The sequence below is a fragment of the Peromyscus eremicus genome, chromosome 23 (genome assembly GCF_949786415.1).
Source record: "Peromyscus eremicus chromosome 23, PerEre_H2_v1, whole genome shotgun sequence".
NCBI classification, from domain to species: domain Eukaryota; kingdom Metazoa; phylum Chordata; class Mammalia; order Rodentia; family Cricetidae; genus Peromyscus; species Peromyscus eremicus.
This window is the reverse complement of record NC_081438.1, coordinates 33,858,426-33,877,951: the sequence shown is the minus strand read 5'-3', so window position 1 is coordinate 33,877,951 and position 19,526 is coordinate 33,858,426. Positions and strand designations below refer to the sequence as shown.

Sequence of the window (19,526 nt, the reverse complement as noted above, 5' to 3'; positions counted from 1 at the left end):
CCCAGTACTTTCACGGCTTTGGGGATTTGAACTTGGATCGGTTCTCACACTTCCACAGCAAGTACTTAAATTACTAACTCTTCTCTGCAGTCCCAAGTGCAGGGGTTTTAAGGCACATGGAGGGGGGGGGCATACTCTAATACTGTAGGTAGCGGTGGAACAGTGAGGCCGCACTTGGCTGGGCAGACCCCTGCACGTGTGCTTGTGCGCTGGAGCCTACCAGCCAGGGTGATCTGACCATGGGGCCATGAACCAGGTGACATGTACTGATGAATTTGTAAACGGTGAAGAGGACACGTGAATTAAATGTTGTTTGCATGTATATGTGTGTATTAATATTTACATGTGCGTGTGCCTTCGTGTATGCGCATGTGTGTACATGTGGAGGTCAGAGGTGGATCTTCTGTCACTCTCCACTTTGTATGTCGAGGCAGGGCCCCTCACTGGAACCTGGAGTTTATCATCTGTTTTGCTAATCTAGCTAGCCAGTTTGCTTCAGGGATCCCCTGCCACCCACCTGCCAAGTGCTAGTATTGAAGTGGTCTGCCTCACCCACCTGGCATTTATATGGGTGCTGGGAATCTGAACTCTAGTCCTCCTGCTTGCCCTATGCTTTATCTACTGAGCCATCTCCAGCCTCTTGTTTTGAGTCTGAGACAAGGCCTCTCTATGGGCTACTGTGCTGGTTTGAATGAGAATGGCCCCCATAGGCTCAGAGGGTGTGGCACTATTAGAAGGTGTGGCTTTGTTAGAGGAAGTGTGTCACTGGGGGCTGGGCTTTGGGGTTTTAAATGCTCAAGCCAGGCCCAGTGTCACTCTCTCTTCCTGCTGCTTACAGATCCAGATGTAGAACTCTCAGCTACCTCTCCAGCACCACGTCTGCCTGCTTGCCACCATGCTTCCTGTCATGATGACAATGGACTAAACATCTGGACTGTAAGCCAGCCCCAAAATTAAATACTTTCCTTTGTAAAAGTTGCATAGTCATGGTGTCTCTTCACAGCAATAGAAACTCTAACTAAGACAGCTACATAGCGAGTCTCAGGCTGGCCCCAAACTTAGAATCTTCCTGCCTCAGCCTCCCCAAGTACTGAAGTTACAGGTCTGAACCACCATGCTTGGCTATGGGTTCTCACACAAGGACAGGGCTATAGCTCAGTGGGGGAGCACTTGCTTAGCATGAGCAAGGCCCTGGGTTCCATCCCCATTGATGTAAAAAGAAAACCTGGCTGAGGTAGCACATACCCAAAATCCCATCACGTGGGAGATGGAGGCAGGAGGATCAGGAGTTCAAGGCCAGCCTGGGCTACACGTGAGTTTGAGGTCAGCCTGACTGCATGAGACCTGGTTTGAGAGGGGAAAGAGGGAGGAAGAGGAGGAAGAAAAGGGAAAGATGAAGAACCAAGCAGTTTCCAGTCATGCCGTGTTTGCCGCACGAAGGATGATCCGGGCAGGCACAGTCCTCCCAGCCAAGCCCCAGGGTTGAGCATGTATCTGCCAGACACCGGGCATATGGGCATACATATGTGGGGGAGGGACCTAGAGTGGCTGCCAGGCCTCTGGGAGGTGAGGACAGGTGTCTCCTTGTTCACCTGGCTGGCAGGGCAGCTGGCAGCTGCCCCCAGGGACTGCTCACCTGTCATGGCCGTGTAGCCCAGGAAGCACGCAATCTTCTCCTGACACAGCTCCTGCTCTTCATAGGTCAACAGTTGGTAGAGGAACTGCCAGAGCACCTGCTTAGCAGGTGTGTCCAGAACGGGGTACACGTCGACAATGAGGGTGTCAATGTTCCTGCAGATGAAGGTGCAGAAGCAGGGAGGTTATCACTCGGGGGGTGTGGACCAGGTGGTGGTCCCAGGCCCTGGAATTCAGCTCACGCCTTGACCCCCACCTTTGAAAGATAGAGCAGAGGGGGCAGGGAAGCAGTCTCCGGAGACAGTCTGCTCTGATTCAAATGCCAGTTTGGGCTGGGGATGTTCCCTCATTGGCAGAGCACTTACCTAGTATAATACCCAAGGTTCTGGGTTTGATTCCCAGCACCTTCCCAGCACCACCACCACCACCAAAAAAAAAAAAAAAATGTAATAGTCAAATCTCAGCTTTGCCATTTACCAACTGACTGACCTTTCTCAAGCAACTTAACTTTTTTTTTTTCTTTTGCAAACTTGGAGATAAAAATGACATCTACTGAGCTGAGGAGATGGCTTAGCAGGTAAAGGTGTTTGCTGTCAAACACTCTGACTCCTATGGCCACTGGGGCATGCATGACTCCCATATTCAATAAATAAATAAATAAATAAATAAATAAATAAATAAATAAATAAATAAATAAATAAATGTTTTTTTAAAGAAAGATTAGGGGAGGAAGATGAAGGAGCATGTCACAGAAAGTTGTTGGCATTCATTTTACATGTAATAAAGTTCCAAAATTCACAATGGCAATGGTTACATATACTTGCAAGTATAACAAAACCCCCAAACCACTGAATTGTACAATTCAATGAATGAATTGTAGCCAGAGAGATAGATGACTCAGTGATCTACTTTGTGCTTCAGGGCAGTGGTAGCATTCGCCTTTAATCCTAGCACTCAGGAGGCAGAGGTGGGCAGATCTCTCTGAGTTCAAGACCAGTCTGGTCTATAGAGGGAGGGCTGTCTAGAAACCATGTCTCCAAAACCCAAAAGAAAAAAAAAAAGCATTTGTGCTACTAATTGTGCTACTAACTAAACTAGGTTCAGTTTCCAGGACCTACTTGGCAGCTCACAAACACCTGTAACTCCAGTTCCAGGAGATCTGACACCCTCTTCTGGCCTGCATGGGTACTGCACACATGTGGTGCACTTACATGCAAGCAAAATATCTACACACATATTTTTCTAATTAAAAAATTATTTAAATTAAAAAATTAAATTTAAATAAATGACTGAATATATTGCACAATATAACTCACATGCTATATAATTCAGTCAGGATGAGGAGACAGGCTGATCTCTGTGAGTTCCAGCCCAGCCAGTTGCTACATAGCAAGACCAGGTCTCAAAAGTAAATAAAGGAATAAATTTAAAAGTTGGGGTTTGTTCGAGGGCACCTCAACTCCCTTGATACTAGCTATGGCCTTCTTAGAGCCTTCTCTACCCAGGAAGGGGGAGGAGGCACAGGCAGAGGACCAGGATTGCCAGGTTTAGGTGGGACTGGGGTAGGGCCCAAACAGGTTAGGTCCCTACCACCTCTCTGCCCAGGGCACCTGTGCTGGAAGAAGCTCTCAAGAGCCCGGCAGACTCCATAGCGCTCGGGAGGAGTGAGGAGGTGGTCCAGCTGCTGGCTGAAGGTCCTCCCCTGGACTCGGATACTAGAAGGCAGGATGTCCGCCACCCACTGCAGTGAGGTGAGAGCCGACGACCGGGTCGGGGAATCCAAAGAGTCTGAATCTGCAGGGGATCACAGGCATGGGGAGGTAAGGGTGACCCGGAGTCACCAGGTTAGGTGCAGTTTCCCAGGCAGCTGGGGGCAGCAGCCTTCTGAGCTGGGGCGTGCAATACATTGGAAAGGGCCTTTGTAGAGAGCATGGAACAGCATTGAACGCTGAGTGTTAGGCTCTATAGCACCCCCTGGCAGCGTGCCTGGGAAGCGACCAACAAAACAGTCCAGGAAATCTATGGCTTGATAGTCTCACCGCTGGCGAAAGGGACAGGTCCTTCCTCTACCACCAGCGTGGGCATTGCGCCACTGCCTTGCAACATGGACACCACCTTGTCGTGGGAGCAGTTCCTGCAAAGGAGATGGCCCAGGAGGGCCTGACGAGTGAGCTCTGTCCATCATGTAGAGGTCACCCAGCAAATCCACCGTTCATCAGGACTAGCCAGGATCCTACTTTCATAGAAGCTAAGATCTTGTGCAGCAGAAGCCCCAGGCATTGGACAGCTTGGCCTGTAGATGTCCTGGGCTTGGCATTCCTGGGCTGAGAAGGACCTATTTCCATGTCAGTCCAGGCAGGACTCCTCTCCAGAGCAAGAAACAATCGGTCTTTTCCAATCTATGTCCCCAACATGTAGCTGTAACATTTTTGGTTGGAAGGATGGATTCAAGTGGAATCCCCACTCCTGGGTGAGCATGGTGGCACACAACTGTAATCTCAGCACTTGGGGAGCTGAGGCAGGAGGATTTTAAGATTTTGCAGAATTTGAAGCCCGTCTGGACTATATAGCAAGTCCAAGATGCCTGGACAACTAAGCAAGACCTTGTTCAAAGCAAAAAATTTAAAAAGGGCTGGTATGGTAGCTCATGCCTGAAATCTAGCACTCATTGGAGGCAGGTGGATTTTCATGAATCCAAGCAAGTCTGAGCTACATAATGAGTTCCAAGTTAGCCTGGGATACAGAATGAGGCACTGTCTGAAAAAAAAAAATTAAATAAAGGGCTGAGGATGTAGCTCTGGGATAGTGTTTGCCTAACCAAGTGTTTGATTCCCTATACAGGAAAAAAAAAAGTCTTCCGTGAAAGATGGCTAGGCATAGGAGATATAGGCCATAGGACACTTGTTAGAAGGGGATCAGGGCCACTGTTAGTGTCCCAAGTGGCAAAAGTCTTGGGGGATGGTTCATCACCAAGATCACAAGACACCTCAGGGGCTCCTGACCTCATGTCCAGTCCATTGAGAAAGAGGATCCGGTCACCTGCCTTGAGGGAGGCATTTTCAGCTGGGCTGCCTGGAGGAGAGAGAAGGTATACAGTCAGCTGACCGCCTCATCGTGGAATTGTGTGGGACTCTCCCCTCTCAACCCCGACGTGCGAGCCAGATAACCCTTCTTCAATTTTACAGGTGAGAAGTGAGACTTCGGGACTGTCGAGGTGGTTTAGGGAGTAAGAACGCTTGCCTGACGACCTGAGTTTGACCCCTGAGACCCACATGGTAGACATAACTGACTCCTGTAATACTGTCCTCTAACCTCCCCACAAACACCGGATGACACATGTGTGCTCCCATCTCTCCTCCTCAAAATAAATAAGTGTAATTCAAAAAAGAAGAGAAATGAGATTTAGATATAACTGAGGCGTAGAAAAGGACTCACCTGTAAGCCTGCATTTCACATGCAGACCAACCAATCCACAGCCCACACCCTGAACACCTCCTCTAGAGAGTCTCATCTGGGCCACTGTCCACATGCCTCCATCAGTTTGGGACTAGGAACTAGGCAGTCAGAAGGACCCCAGCCCCTAGACCCAAGAGCCCATGGGCATTGCTCAAAGTCACTGTGATGGTTAATATTGTCAACTGGACAGAGTCTAGAATCACTTGGTGTGTGTGGGGGGGGGGGAGGCCGCCAGGCACACCTGTGAGGAATATCTAAATTAAAGTTAGCCTCTGAGAATGTGGGGGGATGTCTTCATCGTGGTAACTCATGCGAGGAGACCCCTTTTAACCACGGGCAGAGATGTTCCCTGGACAGGGAGGCTGGACTGCCTAAAGTAGAGACGGGAAGCCGGGTACTGACCTTTACCGCTCTCTGCTTTTTTTTTTTCCTTTCATTTTCATGTATGTGCATGCGGCATGCATGTGTGTATGTGTGTTTTCATGTGTGTAGGTGCATGTACATGTGTGAATGGATGTGCATGCATGTATGGGTATGTATGTAGAGGCCAGAGATTGATGTCATCCTCCACTGATCTTCCACCTTGTTCACTGAGGCAGGGTCTCTCAATCAAACCTGGAGTTCATCCACACGGCTTGCTTGCTAGCCAGCTTGCTCTGGGCGTCTCATCTCCTCCTCCCAAGACTGGAATTACCCACAGGTTACCATCGCACCCAGCATTTTCTATGTGTTCTGGGGATCCAGACTCTGGTCCTCACGTCTACTCAACAATTGCTCTAACCATCGGGCCATCTCCCCAGCCCTTATTCTCTGCTTCTTAACTTTGGGTGCAATGTGACTAGCAGGCACGGATAGCATTACCAGAGAGAGCTACAACAAGGTTTTTCATCTCATCCCTGATCTTAGGCACGCAGGGTAACCTGCCCATTCCTCACCAGGCAGGACAGATTCAATCCAGACTGGTCCATGACCGCGCAGAGTGAAGCCGAAACTCTTGTTGCCCTTGTAGACTCGAACAGTCCTGGGGGAAAGGATGGGATGGGGTTGGAGGTGGGTGACCTTCTCTGTCTCATCCTGAGGACAGAAGACCAGGGCTCAGGGGGCGGATGTCTCATGTCCTTGTCCTCCCCGATACCCACTGTACAAGTCTCCGACCCAAGCTCGCGCACGATCGGGAGATGTCCCCTGCTGTCACCCGCGCGCATACCTGCGAGGGCCCCCAGGGCCGGTGCGGCCGCCCAGCAGCGAGGATGCCTTGCGCGGGGGCGGCTCATCAGGACGGCGCGGCGCGGCGCTGGCGCGCGTGGACACTAGGAGGCGCTCGGGACGCTCCTCGCTGCGGCTCCGGCGCAAACGCTGCGCGCCCTGCGCCCTCCGAGCACGGCACAGCTTGCCCAGCAGACCCTGCGACACCACCTCGTCGAAGCGCGCCCGGTGCTTCTTGGGGATAAAGATCCTGCAAAGCGAGGGCCGCAGAGTCAGACGTGGGCCCTGACTACATTCCAAAGGCGCCTCCTGGTGGCTCTCCTGTCCCTTCCCGGGGTAACCAGGGAAATTTTCACTCTCTCCCTTTGCATTCCCAGCTGGAGTAGATCTGGTCACATGATGGCTTAGCAGGTAGAAGCGCTTGCTGTCAAGCCTGAAGATCTGGGTTCGATTCCCCGGGACTCACATGGGGGACTGAGAAATCTGACTATCCTAGACGACATCAGGAGTGAGGCGTCACCCCACTTTGGGAAAGCCGCACGGACTGTCCCCAGGACCTAACCTTTGTGGGGCCTTCCTGCTCCCAAAGCAGTCTATGGAGGATTCCAGTTCCTGCCTGTCTTACATCTCTATCCATTCTCTCTCTCCATCCCCTCACGCACGCTAGCAGGTCAAGCCCCGGCTAATGCTCTTCTTCCCTCCCCTGCTTATTTCCAGGTGATTGCTAGAGAAAACCACATCAGCCATCGGCAGGATGACTTCCTCCGAGAATTCTCACACTTGCTGTTCTCCTGCTTGCTTCTCTGCCAGCAAGTGTGAAGGCAATTACCACCTCCAAGCTTTTGGCTCTGCCTGGGCCACTCTTCTCCCCCCCCCCCCACTTTAATTTTTTTTTTTTTTTTTTTCGGAGCTGAGGACCGAACCCAGGGCCTTGCGCTTGCTGGGCAAGCGCTCTACCACGGAGCTAAATCCCCAACCCCTTTAATTTTTTTTTTAAAAGAATGATTTTTATTATTTTTAAGTGTGTGTGGGTGTTGCCAGTCCCCTGCATGTATTTAGTAAACCTCTGCCCATTTGTCCCTGCCAGATACTGGAGCTCAACTGTGAAGGTCCCGTGATGCTCTTCAAGGTGTGGTCATCCTGTAGGTGGTGGGAGAAGACAGCCTCTGAGAAGCATAGATACCCTGGGATAAGTCCTTGGTGCCTGTAATTCTAGGAGCTCTCCAAAGCCTGAACTGTGGGCCACAGTGATGGGAAAGGACTTGGCACTTGAGAAGGAAGGCTGTGTGCGTGTCTGTGAGTGAGCCAACCCCATCTCTGTGTAACAGCTTCAGCTGACACCTTGGTGGACTTACGGGTCCACTGCAGAAGATTCCAAGTCATACAGAAATCTGTAACTTTCCAGGGTGACACAGCTGGCCTCTGACACAGCTGGAATCAGGGCTCACAACGCTAGCAAGAGCTTCCTGGCTGTGCCCCAAAGCTCCCTTCTCTCTTCCTTGTACCAGGAGCCAACCACCAAGGGCACGATGGGGAGTCAGGAGGGAAAAGAGGAGGGGAACAATGTCTTGGCATGCAGCTGGAATACACCCTGAACTTGCTCTGTAGCTCTCCCAGCCTCAGGGGGTAAGGTTAATAAGGCCCACTGGGCAGAATGAACTCCCTGGTGGGATAGAAGGCAAGTAGATCCTCCAGGGGGGCTCATGCTAGCCCCACCCCCGAGGGAGTTCTGCTTCCGATTGGATACTCCAGGTGACCAGCAGGTCTTCTGAGCCTGACACTTCTGTCTGCCTACAGCCACAGTCCTTCTCCTCCTGTCTCATGTCCAGTCAAAGGATACGAGACTGTCCACCTCCTACCCTCAACTTCAGACCCAAGCTCTGTAAGGCATCAGACCCAGATCCTCACCTGGGTAAGGGTCAAGATGCCCAGCTCAGTTGGACACCCAACACCAAGTAGTTACAGTCCTGCTTGCCGGGTGGGCACCAGGCTGAATCACACACCGGGGAAGGGGGAGGTCTGGTGGCTAGTTCTTGGCATCCTGGAGCATGGGCCAGAGGCCAAGGCTGCCTGCCGAGCCAGACACCCTTCCTGGCTGGTACAAACCTTCCCTGCGTCTCCATCACTGTCTGGCCCAGCCACCCCAGTGCTGGCACTGCTGTAGGTTAATTAAAGCTGGGACAGCCGGATGCAGTGGGGCCGAATTCATTACAGGGACAGATTATTGCCTTTCTGGTTGTGACAGCCCAGTGATGGGTCTCCGAGGCTCTTAGACCCTTGCTATGCCAACAGGCTTTCCTGAGTTCCCAAGGTTCTTCCTGGGAGTCACAGTATTCAACCTTTCACTGGGTCGATTCTGCTGCCAGACCCTCCCCTAGGATCCTCTCTTGCCTGCGTGTATTCTATCCCAGCCCAGCTTTCTTCACCTAGCACTTGATCTCCAGCCAGCGAAACAGGTGGAGACAGGGGTAGGGGGCCTCGGAGGCTGCAACCTGCAGTTCCCGACAGTGGTCCTGCGGTCCAAACTCTGAACTTGAGGCGATGCGCTAGGTTCCCATCCAGAGCACGCGACAACCCGGTTCTTGGTCCTCTGTCCTATCCCGTGAGCCAATGCAGGGAGGTTGGCTTTTAATCCTAGCCTTTCACTTCATCTCAACTCCTCGGGTTGCGCGTGGGTCCCGGGGACCCAACATCTAAACCTCACTGCCCACATACCCACCAGTTTATTCCCATTGTCCCCAGTTTCTGGGCTCCGCCCAGTCTCGATAGGTTGCCCACCCAGGACAGGAAACCCCCCTCGATGTCCCAGCTCCCCTCCCCCCCGATGCTGGCGAATGCAGGCGCCGGGTTCCCAGAGGCGCAGAACGCGAAGGGGAAGCTACCTAAAGTGCCGAGAGAAGCCCTGGTCCTTCCCCATCTGGATCCGCGAGGGCGGCGCGGCAGGTGCGCACCGGGTAGCGGGTGGAGGAGCCCGCGATGACAGACAGGGCGCCCGCGACTCCACGCGCCTTTGCCGGGCGAGCTAGCGTGGCCCCCTCCCGGCCAGTCCTGCATGGTGGCCCGATGCCCGCCCCTTCTTGGTGGCTCCGCCCCGCCCCGCCTCTCCTCTCCCCGCCCCAGGACCCTACAACTAGCTAGTACACCCGAAGGAGTGGAGATCCGGGTGATTCCAGGCTATTAAGCTCCTTCCTTTGGCTCTCTGCTCTGTCCCTCTCCAGGAGTCTTGCCTGGGACATCACTCGCCCAGCGAGTTTCCCTTACAGTGGCTGCTGTAACACTCTGCCATGGGCAACACCTTTTAGAAGAACACTCTTTTATAGTACCTGGGAAAGTATTTACACAGGGAGTTGTGGAAAATGCCCTCCCTACCCATCCAGGGGAAGCTATAGAGAAGGCCTTGAATGCCGAGGCCAGAGATCGCACCCCAGAGCAGTGGGTGGCCATGCTAGGGCTTATGGATTTGAGGGGAGGTGGAAGAACCTCAGAGGTTTTGAGGTCTTGGTACGCCCAGGGAGGGGTGATGCTGGGAGCCAACCCAGGAAAAGGTGTAGGATGGGACAAGAGGCTACATCCCTTCCCCCCCAGTATTAGGCTTGAACAAAGGTTTCACACGTACTACTCAAGTACCTCTGAGCTACATCCCCAGCACCTTTTTTCTTGTTTTGAGACGGGGTCTCACTAAGTTCCCCAGGCTGGTCTTGAACTCACTTTAATCCAGTGGCCTTGAATTCTCCTTCTCTCTCCCTTTCTCCTCCTCTCCCCTCCCCTTCTCCTCCCTTTCCCTTTCTCCCTCCCTTTCTCTTCCTTTCTCCCTCTCTGTTTTTCTTACTTCTTGTCTGTCTTTCTTCAAGTAAGGTCTTATGTAGCCCAGGACAACCTCAAACTTGCTATGAAATCAAGAATAACCTTGAACTTCTAACACCCCCCCCCCCCCCCGCCTTCATCTCCAGGGTGCTAGGGTTACAAACCCATACCTCCAGGTTTTATTCCACTCAGGGAATCAAAGTGAGGGCTTTGTGTATGTATGCCAGGTAAGCATACTGCCACTGAGCCTCATTCCCAACCCAGACCTTGGGAAGTTTTGATCCTCCAGCCTCAGCTTCTTGAGTAGATTGGATTACAGGCCGGTTCTATCACGTTTGGCTGAGTGGTTAAATCTTAAAATAGAGTGGGCTGAGGATGTAGCCCAGTGGTAGAGCACATGCCCCTCAATTCCTCTGTGAGGGGCTTGGGTGTGACTCAGGGTGGAGCTAGATCAGCAAGGGGTGAGTGCATGGCTCCATGGTAGAGGACTTCTCTAGCAAGAACGAAGTCCTATGTTCAATCCCCAGCCCTGAAAAACAAAACAAAAATACTAACAGGGCATGCTGCTTCCCGACACCTAGGCCCTCCTCCATCCGTTCTTGGGCCCACCACATAGTTGTAACCTCTCAGAGCGATTTCTCTCCAGCAGCAGCCGCAGCCCTGCCCTCTCATGCCACATCTCCCTTGCCCTCCCCCCATGCATGAAGACTCTTATCCTGAGCATAGCTCCTGACACCAGGACCATGACTGTCCCATCCTGACAGAGGCATTCAAGGTGTTACTTGCCAGTATCATTGTCCCAGAACCAGTCACTCCCAAAGGCTATAAAAATTGTCCACTGGGCTTACGACAGAGAAGACAAAGCATGGGGTGAAGGCTCATCTTACAGTCTGGACATGCTGTTTCAGGGCCACTACAGTCACAGAGACGTCCCCAGATAAGGTGGCAGTGGTTGGGGGCATTTGACTAGGTGACTCAAGACAACACGGAGTAGACACCAGGGGGCTGGTCTACCATGCCTGCCTCAGGGAAAGAGCATTGGCAAAGATCATTCTAGAACAATCATTCTCAACCAGAGGCAGTTTTGCGCCCACCTCTACCCCCTGAGGACATTTGGCACTATCTCAAGACATTTTTTTTTCTTTTTTTGGCTGTCACAAAATGACAGCTGGGAGAAGGGTGTGCTGCTGGTGCTAGTGGGTAAAGGGCCAAGGCTTCCAAACAGCCTTAGTGCACGGGGCAGCTTCCAATCACAGAGAAATGGGGGGACCCCAAAGTCGCATTGAGTCATCTGCTCTGGGGAAAAGAGATCCTCCATATGGGAAGTCAACACTAATTGATCACACACTATGCTGGGCACTTTGGCCAACATCAGCTCATATAATTCCCCCAGTAACTGTATTATACATATTTAAAAAATTTTTTTGTTTGTGGTATGCATGCACACCTTATGCATGCTGGCATGAATGTGGGTGCATGTAAGTGTGCATGCTCTCATGTGCTTATGCATGTGGAGGGCCTCCATCAGTCTTCCACCTCGTTCATTAAGGGAAGGTCTCTCAATCAAACCCAGAGCTGATCGATAAGGCTAGTCTTGCTAGCCTACTTGCTCTGGGGACCCTCATCTCTGTCTTCTGAGGCTGAAATTACAGATGGACAATCAACGTGGGTTCTGGGGATCTGAACTCTGGTTCTCATGCTCATGCCCAAAGCACATGAGCTACTGAGCCACTTTCCCAGCCCTTATATATAAATATTTTTATTTTTTATTCTTTTGAGACAGGGTGTCTGGCCGGTCTCAAACTCATATAGAGATCCACCCGCTTCTGCCTCCCAAGTACTGAGATTAAAGGAGTGTGCTACCATAACTGGTTTGTTTTATTTTATTTATTTGAGAAGGGGTCTCACTATGTGGCTCTGGCTGACCTGGAACTCATTATGTAGACCAGGCTGGCCTCGAACTCACAGAGACCTGCCTGCCTCTGTTTGCCAAGTGCTGGGATTAAAGACAGGTGCCATCACGCCTGGATTTGTTTATTTTTAAATATTTCTCCCTCTCTCTCTCTCTCTCTCTCTCTCTCTCTCTCTCTCTCTCTCTCTCTCTCTCTCTCTGCATGCGTGTGTGTGTGTGTGTGTGTGTGTGTGTGTGTGTGTGTGTGAGATATCCTTGCCTTAGTGTGCATGTAGAGGTCAGAGGTCAACGTGGGCTGTCTTCCTCATTGCTCTCTACCTTATTTTCATCCAGACAGGCTCTCTCACTGAACATGGAGGGAACTGATTAGGCAGGATGGCCAGTGGGCCCCAGGGATCCTGGCTCCACCTCCCCAGCACTGAAATGACAGGCTGTGCCATTGCCCCTGGCTGTCCCATGAGTGCTAGAGAGCCAGACTCGGGTCCTTCGGTTTTCACAGCAAACACTTTACCCATTAAGCTCCTGTCTCTCCAGCGTGATTATAGCATATAAATATTGTGTGTGTCTACCAAAGGACTACCTCCTGTTTTTGTTTTTCTTTCTTTGTGATGAGGTTTCTTGATGTAGCTCAGGCTGGTCCTGAACCCCATGTGTAGACTCAAACTTGCAACCCTACCTCAGGCACCTGAGTACTAGGTTTACTAAAAGTGTGCACCCCCATGTTTGGCTCCAAGGCATCATGGTGTCATTGACACTTACCACCAAAGAAAAGAGGTAAAAGGGACACAGGTGGTCCCTCCTCCACATCCAGGCCTCCAGCTTACCTCTTTTTTTGCTTATAGTCAGCACAACTCACCTACCTAGAATCCCGTTGGGAGCACATAGGATAAACCCCATTTATCAGACAGTCTATGGATATCAATTTACTTGCTCAAGGTTGTACCATCCATGGAGAGACCCCCAGGCCTCCAGGTGGAAATTCCAAATCACACCACCTTAGCCATGCCAGCTGCTTTGTTCTCTACCTACCTTGCCCTTCCCCCGCCACCCCCCCCCAAAACTGCTCTTCTGTTTCCTCCTGGACACATCACACTTTCCAAACTGCCTGTCCTAATTAGAAAGCCATTTTATCACTTAATCAGACTGGGATTCCTTGGGGGACAGACCCAAATTAGGCTCCGAGTGGCAGCAAGAAAAGCATAAGGGAACAGGATGCCTTTGCAAATCGTGGCCACAAACCTGGACACATTCAAGGTCTTCACTGTCCTAAAGGATAGCCACTCACTCTATATTTATATTAAATACTTAAAGTGTAATTAATGACAGCCAGATAAAATATATATATTTGACAGTTTCCATGTTATGTAGCCTAGGATGACCTTGAACTTCTGAGCCTTCAACCTCCACCTCCCTAATGCTGAGATTATAGGCATACACTGCTCTCCCTGTTTTGATTTGTTTGTTTGTATGCTTCGTTCTGTTTCTCTGTGTAGACTTGGTTGTCCGGGAACTCCCTCTGTAGACCAGGCTGGCCTCAAACTTATAAAGATCTGCCTGTCTCTGCCTCCCGAGTGCTGAGTGTTGGGATTAAAGGTGTGTGCCACCGCAGACCAGCCACCATCCCTGGTTGTTTGCAGTGTTGGGAACTGACCCCAGGGCCTTGCTATGCAACCCAGGCTGCCCACAAATGTGCAATCTTTTTGCCTCAGCCTCCCAAGTGCTGGGGTTACTATTGTGTGGTCATCCAAATTTATGAAAAATTCATCCATATTAAATAACCACATGTACTTAGTGGCTACTGTGGGAGAGGACTCAGGATCCTGGTCTCGCTCCACAGCTCTTCTCCCTTCTGCTTGGGCCATTGCAGTCACCCCCAATTCTACCCCCATCATAGGCCATACTTCTGTGTTCCAAGTGGATTCTAACCTCCTTGGGAAAATTATTTATTTATTACTTATTATAGCCATGGATTTGATAAATTACCCAGGCTGGCTTTGAACTTGTGATCCTCCAGCTTTAACCTCCCAAATAGCTCTAAAGAAAGCTTTACATATACACACAGACACACACAGACACACACACAGACACACACACACACACACACACACACACACACACACGCACCCCATCAATCATGATCACCATGATCATCATCACCATCACCACCTACCACCTTTTGTCTATTCAACCTCTTATTTAAGCCTTGTCTTGGCTCCTTGGGCCAGGGGAGTGATTCCCCATTGTCTTCATTCAATGGCAAGCCAGGGTGCCCATGCTCTTGCCTTCTGCGAATAGATGCTTGATGGTAAACTCTTCTTGGTGACTGACCTTCCTGTCGCCAGAACTCACTTCCAGACCCCTTTGTGACCCAACTTTCTGAGGTGTAGTGCTGACACCTGCTGAGTCCCTGCTCTGATTGCAGGAGTCTGGGTTAGCAATGGGATGCCCCTGAGCTTGAATCTCAGAATTAGCTAGGGAAGCTGTTAGGTTTCCTTGTCCCTTCTGAGACGTCTCCAAAAGACTCCACTCAAATCCCCAATAACCCAAGAGCCCAGCACATGTTGGCAGCTGGCCAGCTCCAGGAAGGGAGGTGTTAGGAAGTGCAGAACGGTTGGAAGGGTGGTGGTTGGGGGGGAGGCGTTGTCTGAAGTCCCCCCCTGCCATATTACCCTCCTTTCGGAGCCCAGCTGGGCGCCGCCCCCTCCTCCAACAACCTCCCCAATTTTCCTGTCGCACTTGACACCCGCTGGCAACACAGACTTTCCATTCATCCTCCCAGCAGCACCCCAGGGAAGCAGCGGGCCACCGGGGCATCCCGGAGTGTCCAGGGGTTCCCGCTTTTTCCAGGCTCTAAATCTAGACCACCTCCTCCCTTCCTGATCTTCAGTTGACAGGGGCCTGTCGGTCGCTTGGGGACGAAAAGCAGCCAGCAGAGAGGCAGCTACCGCTGCCGCTGTCCCAAGAGAGGTGGCGGAGACAGAAGCCCCGCAGCATCGAGATGAAACCAGGAAATCTGAGCGAGCCTCCAGCTGAGTCTGGCCTGGAGATGAACGCGCCAAGTTCCCTGGGGACCATCGCGTCCCCTACAAGCCCAGCCCTCATGGAACTGGGCAGAATCGAGCTCTGCCTATCTGTCACCTCCCCAGGAAGTCCTCAGCCCCCTGCACCAGCTCCGCGACAAATTCCGCCCTAGAAATAACTTTTTTTTTTTTTTCTCTCCAGAGCTTTTTTTCATCTCCCCAACAAGAGTCAGTCCCCTTACTCACCCCAGGCAGCTCATGGTGGCCTCTTTCGGTGGCCTCCAATGCGTTTCGCTGCAGAGTCAAGATGCTGAGCCCTGGCTGGTGGGGGCGGGGGGCTGGCCAGCCCAGTCCCTGACATTGGCCAGGCCCAGAGGGAGGGGCAGACCGCGGGGTGAATGGCAGCGAGGGGAGGGGGCAGACTAAGCCCGGGAAGGGGGAGGGGTCGGGGTAATCGCTGGCCCCAGAGGCAAGAGCCTGGAGAGAAAGCCCAGCAGGACTCACAGCCAGAGTATGAAAAACCCCAGAGGCTGTCCGATGGAAGCCGTATATAGATAGATACAGCACTCAGTGAAGGAGGCCAGGGATCCGAGATATTCCTGGGTCACTTCAAGCCAGGACCCGCCAGGAATTTTCTCCAATAAACTCAAGGTGAAACAGCTAACTGGATTCAAGAGCCTGTGACAGCCACTGACTTTGCTCTGTGATCCTCTCAGAACCTCAACTTGAATATGAACGGAGTGTCCTTCAAGGATCTAATGCCATTCTTGGCACACATCTATCACCACCACCACCACCACCACCATCCTCATCATCACCACTGTCCTCATCATCACCATCGTCAAACTGATATCAAAGAGCTCTAGCGTAGGGGCTGGGGAGATGGTTCAGTGGATGGGGGCTTGCCCAGCAAAGGAAGACCTAAGTCCATTCCTCAGCACTGACAAAAAAAAAGCCACATGCAGAGGCTCGCTGTAACTCCAGTATTGAGATGGGGGAGGGGCTGGCAGGTGGAAACCTGGGACTCCCTGCCTGACCAGCCAGTCTAGCTGAAATGGGGAGCACCAGGTTCAGTGAGAGACCTTGTCTCAAAATATAAGGTGGAGATGGCTGGGTATGGTGTCTCCGACAACTTTAATTCCAGAACTCAGGAGGCAGAGGCAGGTAGATCTTTGTGAATTTGAGACCAGCCTGGGTTATAGAGCAAGGTCCAGGCCATCCAGGGCTACCCAGTAAGACCGTGTACACACACACACACACACACACACACACACACACACACACACACTAAAATAGAAAGAGCCTGAAGTGGTGGTTCACACCTGTAATTACATCCCTTGGGAGGCTGCGGCAGGAGAACCTTGGGTTCAAGGCCAACCTGGGTGTCATAAGGAGACTCTATCTCAAAAGATTAAAAAACAAGGGGTGGGGGGAGGCATTAAGAGACAGATAGTGGGTATTGCCTGTAGGATTGGGTGGGTGTCAGGACCCACAACTTCATATTGCTCCACTGCTCAGTCACATACGGAGCTGAGCGTGTCTTAGTATTTTATGGGAGATTCCTGCCATCTTGGTTTGGGTGGAGTCAGAAAGCTATGGCTTTACCTCAGGAGGTGATCCTTCACAGGCCAGCACTAGCCGTCCCTTTCACCGTCACAAACACAACCACCATGATAGTTCACCTTTCTCACCAGCTCAAGAGAGCAGGCCTCATGTCCCACTTGGACTGGAAAGACACCCTCCTTGAATGCAACCCACTTGGTCTTCCCGTCTTGCCATCAACAGAGGTACCTGAGGTTGTCCAGGACTGGCCCCTGGGCCTCGATGGGCAGCACCAGAGTAAGAGCCCACACCAGCTCATCCACTTGTTGCTCAGCAGCAAACTGCTTCAGTGCAGCGAACACCTGCTCTTTGGCTGTTGGCTGGTCCCCCAAGATGTCATCTACCTGCAAGGAGAGCATCCCAGGTAGATCCATGGAGAGTCCTCAGTTTACCTCCACAGGATAGCTGGCACAGGAAACACTGGCCACTGGGCCTCACCTCTAACCGCTCAGCTGTCCTTGAGATAGAGACTATTAATATCTTCATTTTGTAGCTAACGAGCTCAGGTCACAGAGGGTGACAGAGAAAGGACTTGCAGAGAAGTGACTTGTGGGAGGACAGTTCAAAGTTATCAGCTCAGGATTTGAACCCAGGAGCCGCAATTGTTTGCTTGTTGTTGTTGTTTTTAAACATTTCTTTGCGTATCTGCATCTGTGGAAGTCAGAGAACAACGTGGCAGGAGTCAGTTCTCTCCCATCATGTGGGTTCTAGGGATTGAACTCAGGTCATTGGGCTTTGGGCGAGTCCCTTTACCCACTGAGCCATTTCATCAGCCCAGGAGCAGCCATTCCAAGGAATCTAAGGATCAAAGGACTTAATATAAGTGCTTAAACACGTGCCAGGCACTCGCTAATTGCTAGTTACTATTATTATAATACTATGCTGGTGTTCCGTTCCACAGCACTGTTTGCTAAGGGTCCCTACAGAGAATATTCTGGTTCCATAAAAGCAGAAGGTGTGCCCCTGCTATGAATTTTAACTCTCTCTCTGAACTTTTTTCTGGGTGTTCTTTTTCTTCATGCACGTAACTAGCTAATGTTAATAAGGGAACATCTATTCAGAGGGGTGTGGGGGCCATTGAAACTGGGTGTGCAAATGCACACAGTGTCCCCAGAAAGTAGCTTGTTACTATACCCAAAGCTCTCTCTCTCTCATTAGTTTTTGTTTCTGTTTTGCAGCACTGAGGATGGAATCCAGAGGCAAGTGTCACGAAGCTATATTGCCCAGCGCCTCTTTGTGTGTGTGGTGTTTACGTGTGTACATGTTCATGTGTGTATATGTGGAAGCCAGAGGACATTATCGGGCGTCTTCCTCAGTGGCTCTCCACTTTCAGTCTTTTTTCCCTTTTTATTTTGAGATGGCCCCACTTGGCTGTCCAGGCTGAGCTTGACTCTCCACTGCAGCCAGGCAGGCCTTGAACTTGTCATCCCCCTGCCTCAGCCTTCTGAGTAGCTGAGATAACAGGCCTGTGCCAGCAGACTGAGCTGATTTTCTTTTCCTTTTCCTTTTCCCCTCTCTCCTCTCCTCCCTCCCTCCCCCCCTCTCTCCATTTCTTCCTTTCTGTCTTTCTTTTTTGGACAGGTTCTTGCTAAGTAGTCCAGTCTGGTCTCAAACTTGGTCTCCTGCCTCCACCTTTCAAGTGCCTTGGATCAGGCATGTATCACCACACCTGGCTAAAGTCCATTCTATCCTTCAATGACCTGATATCTATGAATTCATTCAAGTAATGTCCTGACAAAGCAGGTGTATGACAACCTATGCGGGAAGTTTAATCTTTCTGTTTGTTGTTACATTTTTATTACATTGTGTGTGTGTGTGTGTGTGTGTGTGTGTGTGTGCGCATGAGTGTGCACCACAACACATGTGTGGAGGTCAGAGGACAATTGCTGGAGTCTGTTCTCTCCTCTACTGTGGATTCCAGGAACTGAATGTAGGGGTCAGGCTTTCACAGCAAGTGTGGCTTTTCCTGCTGAGCCATTTGTTGGTCCTGCTACTGAACCTTGGAACTGAATTCATGTCTGACTGCTTTCTTTCTTTTTTTTTAATATTTATTTTATTATGTATACAGTGTTCTGCCTGCATGTGTCTCTGCAGGCCAGAAGAGGGCACCAGATCTCATTATAGGAGGTTGTGAGCCACCATGTGGTTGCTGGGAATTGAACTCAGGACCTCTGGAAGAGCAGTCAGTGCTCTTAACCTCTGAGCCATCTCTCCAGACTGCTTTCTTAAAAAACAAAAACATATGGGGCTGAAGAGAGCTCTGTGGTTAAGAGTGCTCGTGGCCCTTCCAGAGGACCTGGGTTGGGTTTCCAGAACCCACCTTGGACAGCTCACAACCTCCTGTAACTCCAGTTCCAGGGATCCAATGCCTTCTTCTGGCCTCCATGGGTACTGCACAAACATGGTACACGTACACTCAGCCATTCACACATATACATAAAATAAATCCTTTAAAAATGTATTATTATTGTGTATGTGTGCGCCCAAGTGTGGAGTTCAGAGGACAACCTTGTGAAGTTGGTCCCCTCCTTCCACCTTTACATGGATTCTGGGGATGGAATTCTGGTCGCCAGGCTGGTGTGGCAAGTGCCTTTATATACTGAGCTATCTTTAAGGTTCCCCAATTGCTTTCTAGGTGGTTCCACTAGTGCATCATGGCAGACTTTCTAGAGCAGTGAGAGTAGAGAATGAATTAGCATTAGCAGGTGACACTGAGGGACTCTAAGCAGAGGCCACTGTGTGTGTGCTTGAATCCTAACACTTGGTCAATATGCCCATCAGCTATTATGGCTCTCACCTGATTTCAGTCCAGCCTCAAGCACAGGACCTGGCACACAGCAGGTTCTCCATGCATATCTATGTGGTGGATCTAAAGGGCGGTGGCAGCCACA

At 51.0% G+C, this 19,526-nt stretch overlaps 1 protein-coding gene across 3 annotated transcripts in view; it reads right to left on the bottom strand.

The window, feature by feature from the left end:
* Positions 1-19,526, bottom strand: part of Grid2ip (Grid2 interacting protein) — a 35,727-nt gene that overhangs the window by 13,559 nt on the left and 2,642 nt on the right. The window contains exons 2-8 of one of the 3 annotated variants that reach the window (XM_059249485.1): positions 16,825-16,979; positions 6,299-6,547; positions 6,027-6,112; positions 4,638-4,707; positions 3,675-3,769; positions 3,246-3,429; positions 1,637-1,791 (exon numbers count right to left, since the gene is read on the bottom strand). In XM_059249485.1, coding sequence (XP_059105468.1) covers positions 1,637-1,791; positions 3,246-3,429; positions 3,675-3,769; positions 4,638-4,707; positions 6,027-6,112; positions 6,299-6,547; positions 16,825-16,979 — 994 coding nt within the window. Of the gene's footprint in view, positions 1-1,636; positions 1,792-3,245; positions 3,430-3,674; positions 3,770-4,637; positions 4,708-6,026; positions 6,113-6,298; positions 6,548-9,179; positions 9,215-15,279; positions 15,294-16,824; positions 16,980-19,526 lie in introns of those variants that run through there. The other 2 variants (XM_059249487.1, XM_059249486.1) reach the window with 2 other exon arrangements.